We start from the raw sequence: 8,617 nt of genomic DNA, 5'->3' as shown, positions 1-8,617 counted from the left end.
ACAACGGGAGGCAAAGTTACACTTTCTTCCCTGTACAGCGGGAGGAAAAGTTACACTTTCTTCCCTGTACAGCGGGAGGAAAGGTTACACTTTCTTCCCTGTACAGCGGGAGGAAAAGTAACATTTCTTCCCTGTACAGCAGGAGGAAAATTTACACTTTCTTCCCTGTACAGCGGGAGGAAAAGTTACACTTTCTTCCCTGTACAACGGGACGAAAACCGAACTTTCGGCGTCGGTAGGAGAAAAAGCCATTGGGGGTTTAAAATTTTGAAAAAATACCATAACAAAATAAACTTCTTTACCTATTTGAACGGAGTAAACTTAGTTGAAGTTCAAGTAAAAATATCAAATTTTTGATGCTAATACCCAAACAAAAATAAATGTCGCGTTATAAGCGAAATATCGCTTAAGCCTTTCACCCCTCGATATAATGACTCGGTGGCTGCAGGGCCAAAGGTCGTAAGTTCAATACTGTGAGAAGCACTTGATAAAAATTCATTTGATGAACAGGTTTCTTGGCTCTTAATACTTATTATATATACAATATAATTGTATTGAAAGGTATATTAAGTCTTTTGTTCCCATAATACAGGAAACCTTGAGGCAAGATGATCATTGTTTTTGTTGAAGTATGGTGATAATTGTTTTTTTTTTAAATAATAGCACACTTTCACCTGCTTTCAATCAAATGCGAATTTCACGACAAATTATTTCAACCTTTTAATTTTTCAATATTTATGTGTATAATAATATGAATTATTAGATATCTTTTCAATATGTTCTGAATTCCAAATGAAGATACTTCAGACATTTGATTGATGCAGATTGTGGTATTAAATGACATACATCTAACATCTAATAATTACATATGGCAATATTCTCACAAACATCCATAAAATACTCACATTAACCAAATATTGTTTATAATGATATAGTTTTATTATCAACATTATATTGGCATTTATGATTATATTTTCAATTTTTTTTATATTTTTAATTCTTTGCTCTAACTCTAAGCACTCTTATCTATTTATTGTACAAAGAAAAGTGCACATGTAGGTCTTATATAATAATATGTAGAACGCTTGTTTTACTTTTAAAATAATAAATGCTTCATGCAATTTCTTACTCTCATACTACAGTACATTAAAAAAAAAAAACAATATCAAAGGAAGTACTGATAACTAATTTCGTTGAAATAATGAGATCCATCGACAGTCACAATCGAAACACCAGACTTAGTTATAATGTAACAGAACAACATCTCAAATCATCTTTTTACTTTGTTAGAAATGTCTCATCACAGAACTAAGTATTTTAGATCACTTGAACAAGTAGTACGTTATCCTGAAATGTATCACACAAAAAAAAAACACCAGTTCACTTTTTATCAATCACCAGCTCAGCCTTCCAAAAGTTCCGTGCCAATCATCTGAGCAGGATCTTGTGTAAACTCTATTCTCTTTGGCTCGGCGAGATGTTCCTTTCCCGTTTGTTTTTCATCTTTGGTGGGGCTCGGTGGCGATCGCGCTTGCGACTCGACGATGAACAAGACGAAGATGGACTGGAATCGGGCGGAGAGCTGGCCTCGTCAGGGGTTAGACCCATCATTTGAGACTCTGGAGTTGAGGGCTCTAATACACTGATACGTACGGCCCGGCGTTGCTCTTCAGTGTGCTGGGGACACCGAGTCGACCTGAGTAATAAATATCTTTGATCAGAATTTAAAATTAATTTGAATGGATAATATTGAGTTTATCTTATTCAATTGTTTACATAAATTGAAATCTCATGATACACAATAATTGAGTCGACTATTATCAAAGCCGGCATCTGACTTTTGGACAATGATTGGTAAATCAGAAAAACGAATTATTGACTTTGTATTCCATTGGCAGTCACAAAACTCTTCGGAACGACATCTTAGATAAATAACAGGTTAACTATTAACCTTTATTTAATGCAGGTTTTGAACCGTATTCTTTGAAGGAGATGATTATATTAAAATCAATCTGTATTGACATATCAATAACATTTTTTTGTCCAAATGCAGAGATTGCCACCTTTGATAATAGACGACTCAATTATAATGTAACAAATAAGATCTATATGATCTACCTGATCAATTATTGAACAACATGGGAAACTTGCACAGCACCCTCAGTTTTTACTGGTGGCAGGACCTCTTGTGAGTCCGCGCGCGTAGGTACCACTGCCCTGCCTATTTCTGCCGTGAAGCAGTAATGCATTTCGGTTTGAAGGGTAGGGCAACCGTTGTAACTATACTGAGATCTTAGAATTTTTATCTCAAGGTGGGTGGCGCATTTACGTTGTAGATGTCTATGGGCTCCAGTAACCACTTAATACCAGGTGGGCTATGAGCTCGTCCACCCATCTAAGCAATAAAAAAAAATAAGTTTGTAGAGAAGAGAGAAAAGCCCATCGGCAGACCATGTTTAAGACAGGTGTCTTACTAAAAAGTGATGTTGGATAAAGTACTTTGTCAGTTTAGCCAAATAGCAGATATTTGTAAAAGCAACTGTCTGGAGAAAAGAAGAAATAACAACTCAAAATACCTGGTGCAAAACTTCTTAGTGTGTTCAGAAACAACACCACAGCTGTGTAATAATAGATTTTTCTTCTCATTGGCAGTCATTGTTTCATAGGTAGTACTGCCATCATTAGCATCATTGTTCAGGTGACCATTTCTGCTGTTACCACTGTAATTATAAAAAGTCCTCTATCCACCTTAGTCATCCAATGAATCTGGGCAATTGTCCTTGGTCATCAGAAACTACATTAATAGAGAGAGAGAACAACATGTTTTCTTTCTAGAATTTAATCGAGGGGAAAGACCACAAATTTGTATAGCTCTAGAATTTGTAATTGTGTGTTTATTACTTTCTGGAATAGGAAGGCTTCAGTTATTTTCAATTAACCAAAAATGTTTTTACAAAGAAATTATATTGATCCACTACTTAGATAAAAGAAGAGAATGAACCAACAAATATATGTACCATATTGCTTACAGCATAGTGGAAATAATTACTTTATTTCAAACAACAAATTGGTGCCAACATACTTGTGCATTTTATTTGGTTTCCTGTTATTGTTGTTTTTAATTCGTCGTTTCCGGCGTTCATTTTGCATTGAGCCCCCGGCCCAGTCAGCATCATCATCATCATCACTTAGTAGTCCAGCATAAGAGGTAGGTTCACGACTGTTTGAGGCAATCCGGCGGGATGCGATACGAGAACTGTTTCTACCCATTCCTATATACAATATAACAAATACAAGTTGAAACAATTAATTACTACTTTGCACTCCAGGTGGAATGATAGGACAAACAATATTCTAGTTCAATGTGAATGGCATGAGGCTTGACAAGAAACTATCTGATCCTCTTGATCAGGGGTGTGCAAATACTTTAAAGCGCGGGCCAAAATGAAATTTTCAAAATGTCTCCCGGGCCAGAGGACTATACCGCATATGCTTTTTTACCGCATATGCTTTTTTAATGCTGATGTCAACAAAATCTCATAAAAGAGTTTAAAAAAATTTATGTGCGGAATTTTTCAACGGGCTGGATAAAATCAGCAAAAGGGCCGGATCCGGCCCGCGGGCCGGCTTTTGCCCACCCCTGCTCTTGACTGATCATCAGGTGATTAAATATTTCAATTGTAGTTTGCTAGATGACCAGTGCTGGTATTTGCATAGGTTTCAACTATTTAAAACCACATAAGCCATACCCCTCCCTACTTTTCTCAAAATTGCAAATAAAGTCTTCAGTTACACAAAGATGGTTGTGCACAATCTAGATACTATTACTAGACTGTGAATCCAATCCAAAAAAGAAATAAAATAATTTAGGTATGTTAAATAAAATAGTTACTATGCAATCTTCAAAAACACTAACATAGTTCTAATTTTAAATATATCATATTACAAAATGTATAGGACTGTAATAGATTCTACTAACTGGTAGTAAATGGGGTTGACGCTTTGACTTAAATTCACCGTTAAAATAATACCGCTTAATGAATTACATGTACTACATGTGATAAATCAGTGAAACAGTATTAGCAACTTGTCCTTACCCATACATTTCTCTAAGTGAGGCGCGAACCTCGTTGCCGACACCGGTCGCTCACAATTTGGACACGAGCAGTTTGAATCTGGGGTCTTTTTCATCATTGAAAATCCGAATACGTCACACTCGGATGTATTTACTATTTTATAGGGCTCTTCTTCTTCTTTCTCCCCTTCTATCAGATCTGTAAGGCCGGTCTTCACCCCATGATGGAATTCAAACAAGATGCCCAAGGTTACGTCGTCAAACAATTGATCGTATATAAAATTTGTCGCTTCGACGGCGTTGTCTTCATTTTGCATTATTTCAAAGAATTTACTGTTTAAATCGTTCATACTGAGCTCGCTGGATATTGTATTCATTTTCATTGATTTTTCTTACGTCTATACTTCGGAAAAAAATTGACTCGGATAGATTTGGCGTTGCTTCTTTAGGAAAAGATTTAAATAATAAAGAATCAACAAACTAAACTACTCAATATTTTGTCTGATTCTCATTGGATGGGCAATGGGAAACGAAGACCGTAATTCTAATCACTAATGTTTTGTATTAAAGGCCGAAGCCATGATTGTTATATAGAAATGTAAAATAGAACGAAGGGTATAGAAATTTATCATTAATGAGGGAAATTAAATGAGGTGAAATAAAACAAAATCCATAGTAGGTGTAGGATTATTCCATAAAACAAAAGATGTTAAACGGATATAAATATTCACCATTATTAGACGGTTATGCATAGAAACAATAAACAGATAAAAGAATTCAGCTAACTTCACACCTTCGATTTATGAATTAAGCTTAAAAAAGCATCTCGCGTTCTAAGCTTCCAACTTAAAAATTAGAGTGGCTTTCTGGATTAACCAATCGAAAAATCGATTTTTTTAACAAATACGACATGTTACTATGGTCCAGTGCTAAATCGAGATTCATCAAAAAACAATTACGGATGGCAGATATGGTTTTTTAATATCGAATAGAACGGAAGTACAGGTAAATGAATTTTTTTTGGATTAAATCAATTAATTTTAGTGTAATTTAAATAATTTATGATTTATTGAACGACCGTAAACATGTAGAAAGATATAATTTAGTTCTACTTTATCGATTTCTGAAGTCGATCAATTGATTGTGTTCGACTAAAAGTCCGGATTTCCGATTTATGAGTAAAGACTACAGGATTTTAATCCCTATATTCAGTGTATATCCTATGTTCCTTGTTTAAAAAATAAAAAATAAAACTCCAAGAAAAATACCGTAAATAAAAAATTTTAATAAAAAATAAAAAATGCAAGAATCAAGGGATTTTTTTAGATCTGAAATAAATGAAAAGGTTTTCTGATTAAATCAGTAGTCCGTTCACACACCCACATGTTTAGTTATATTTTTTCTTTAAATGGTGCCTTTAATAGTTACTGTAATGTCTGTATCTGTAATCGAGTTAAAATCTATTCAATAACCAATGTATTTCAACCATGACGCCAAGCTCGGTCGCAATGAAACAGATGTATTCAATGACTTTAGAAAATAAACTTTTGAGTGAGGTTTGGACTAGATCTAAAGTATCATATATCATAGACTGCCTCAATAGGAATAATACTGAAGTTCCAAAGTATTTTAATTTGAATCGGTTTTGCGTTACTAAAGTTAACGACGATGTTATATTGAATAGAATAACGCAAGACTATGGTTTCCAGAATGTATTAAGATTGATACCTTGCGAAGATGCCTTTGAAACTATTTGGGAAGCACACATAGCAGATAATGTACATCGCACACTCCTAGAAACAATGAGAATAATCAGAATAGATAACTTTATTGAATTGAGTAATATTGAAACGGTCTTAAGCTTATGTGATGTTTGTAAGGATAAAATGGGCAAGCAGATTATTAATAAGCAATGTGCAGTAAACATTGTAAGCATGACTGACAAGCCTGTTGAGGACTTCAAGTTTATTTTGGTGTATGAAGACTTGGGTACCGGCTTAGTTCAGCTGAGGCCTTTAGCAAACAACAGTGATGTTGAAATAGCTATGGAACTGTATAAAATCTTTGCCGATTTTGGACAGCCAGATGAACTCCTTGTTGATGATCCAAGTTTTTTTTCTGTGACAAGAACCAAATTGTTACATAAATGTTCAAAGTTTTTGCTTTTAGGTCATTTTAAAATAAAACACAGGCACAGTTCAAAAAAGTGGCTTAAACACATTAGGACATTGATGGATAGACTGATGGAATATTTGAATGTAACTCATTGGGTAACATTGTGTTATGTTCTGCAATGGAGAATCAACAATACAAACTTATCTAGAGTATCACCACATAATTTAGCATTCAAAAATAAATTTCTTGAAGCACAACAAATTGTTAAACACATTACACAACCTCCAATAATTCCTGCTGGAAATTTAAATCATCTTCATCAAGAAAAAACTGGTCATAAAAATACAGAGCAAATAAATGTCTCTGACAATTTTTATGGTTCAAGCACTAGTTGCTCTGAACCAATGATATTGGAAATCTTAGGTGTTTCACCTGTACTAACAGTTAAAGATATGGAAGATAAAACGTCTGCTTCATGTAAAGAGTGCGGAAAAGAAATTCTTACAAAACTTTACAATTGTCAGAAATGTAAAAGTAATTTGCATTTGTACTGTGGTCATAGAATTGTTGCAGCTGAAGCGAGCATCGTCTTAATTGTCTGTAAAGTTTGTAGAGATTTATGAGGTCATGAGAACCACAGTAGAACAAATGAACGGACAGAATGATGATGTTTATGGAATCCATCCTAACCTTAATATAATTTTATGATAAATATTGCCTAATGTTATGATGGCAACACCAGTATTCTTGGGTTTTATTTATGATTCCAATTTCTTTAAAAAATTAGTCACTTGGAAATATTGTCATAGCTTCATAATAATATTAATTACAGTCAGGGTGAAGAAAGACCTTTCCTGAACTATTTTTTTGACATTGTAAATCTGTTATTTACTTAGTCCAAAGTTTAACAAATATCATTCCTGAAATATTAGGTTCAAATTGGATGAACCGCATTATTATATAAATAGCTACTATCGCAAAAGCAATTAGGTATATTTTTGCAAATCATTATTAGGTTCAGAGATATCAATAATTTATGTTAAAGTTCGGTTGAATTGGCATAATTATGGTGCTTTGGCGTCTTATGTGGGTACAAAAAATATCACATTTTGTTTTTAGAAAAAATTGCCATCGCAATTTCAATTAAATTTTAAAGCGAAATTTATTGACTGAAACCAGGAAAATCTCTGAAGGAAAGCTGTCATATTGCTCCCTAAAGTTCCCAATCGGTTTTTACAATACAATTTAGATCTTGCTAAATCTGAATCTATTCTCCCGATTTTATCCAAAGTCTAAAATAAGATTAATATGATTGTAAATTCAATAATTCTAGGTTTTTCCATGTTCATCAAGGTTACATACAGTTTTTTTTTTCCATCGCAGCTTCGTTTAGGACTTAGGAAAACATTAGACGTTAAAAAAATTATTTTTTTCCCAGTTTTTTCGCATTTTGCGTTTTATTGGAATATTGGTACGTAAGGGCAGATTAAACTCAAGCTGTCTTGGAAACAAAATTGTGGCCTATTAGAAGAATGGGTTACTGTTCAGTTATTATAAATCGTAAAAATAATCTCAAAACGAAACGCAAATAAAAAGTTCGGATTAATCTATATTATTATTATAAAGCTGGAGAGTTTGTTTGTTTGTTTGGTTGAACGCGCTAATCTTAGGAACTACTGGTCCGATTTCAAAAATTCTTTCAGTATTCATCAGGCAATTGACTTAATAACAATTGTCAAAAGGCGATTGTCCCATGGATAAATGAATTAAAATTATTATTTATGCAACGTGGGTAGCTTATTAATTAGGAATAGGCGTGAAAACATGTTTGTAAGGAAAAAAAATGGTAAATATATTATATCAGTATTTTTTTTCTGCCGCGGGCCACATAAATATCGTCCACGGGCCGCAAGCAGTATAGAATAGGCAATATAACTGTTGGAAAGTCGTGATGCCGTACACGTATAATTGTTTATGATGAAACCATTGTCAAAAGTAAAATTTGAAAGACACTGTGCAAGATTAATGCATGTATAGAAACGTGTCTCGGCAACATGAATGAACATCAGGAGAAGGTGTTGGAAGGTCGTGATGCTGTACACGTATTATTGTCTATGATGCACTATATTTGAATTTGTATTATGTTCCTTTTTACTGTTGATGTACGGTGTCATTCTGAATTATATTTTCTCTTATACAAGTCAACACAATGTTTTCAAGTATTTCATTTACGTTTTAATTAATTGCTATAGCCGCTAGTCCACCCTATCAATAACATCACGCTAAGACCAGTACAAGCGGAGCACCAATAATTAGTAATGTTTCAAAATCGGGATTTTTCCTTTTGAGAGCTTCCGCTGCGAGCGCTGTGAAAACTTAAAGTTTCGCTACTTTAAAGTATGACAGAATTGTTCCCCTTTAAAAGCT

At 33.9% G+C, this 8,617-nt stretch overlaps 1 protein-coding gene across 1 annotated transcript; it reads right to left on the bottom strand.

Annotated features, from left to right (window-relative positions):
- Positions 1–906: 906 nt before the first annotated feature.
- Positions 907–4,917, bottom strand: LOC101743816 (SAGA-associated factor 11 homolog). Its single transcript, XM_004923309.5, has 5 exons — positions 4,807–4,917; positions 4,098–4,473; positions 3,083–3,272; positions 2,577–2,720; positions 907–1,696 (listed from the first exon to the last, which is right to left on the bottom strand). The coding sequence occupies exons 2-5, from the start codon at positions 4,456–4,458 to the stop codon at positions 1,456–1,458; spliced, it is 936 nt and encodes a 311-aa protein (XP_004923366.1). The 5' UTR covers positions 4,459–4,473; positions 4,807–4,917; the 3' UTR covers positions 907–1,455.
- Positions 4,918–8,617: the final 3,700 nt, after the last annotated feature.

Source organism: Bombyx mori, chromosome 25, assembly GCF_030269925.1.
Source record: "Bombyx mori chromosome 25, ASM3026992v2".
NCBI lineage: Eukaryota > Metazoa > Arthropoda > Insecta > Lepidoptera > Bombycidae > Bombyx > Bombyx mori.
This window is presented reverse-complemented; position numbering and strand designations above follow the sequence as displayed.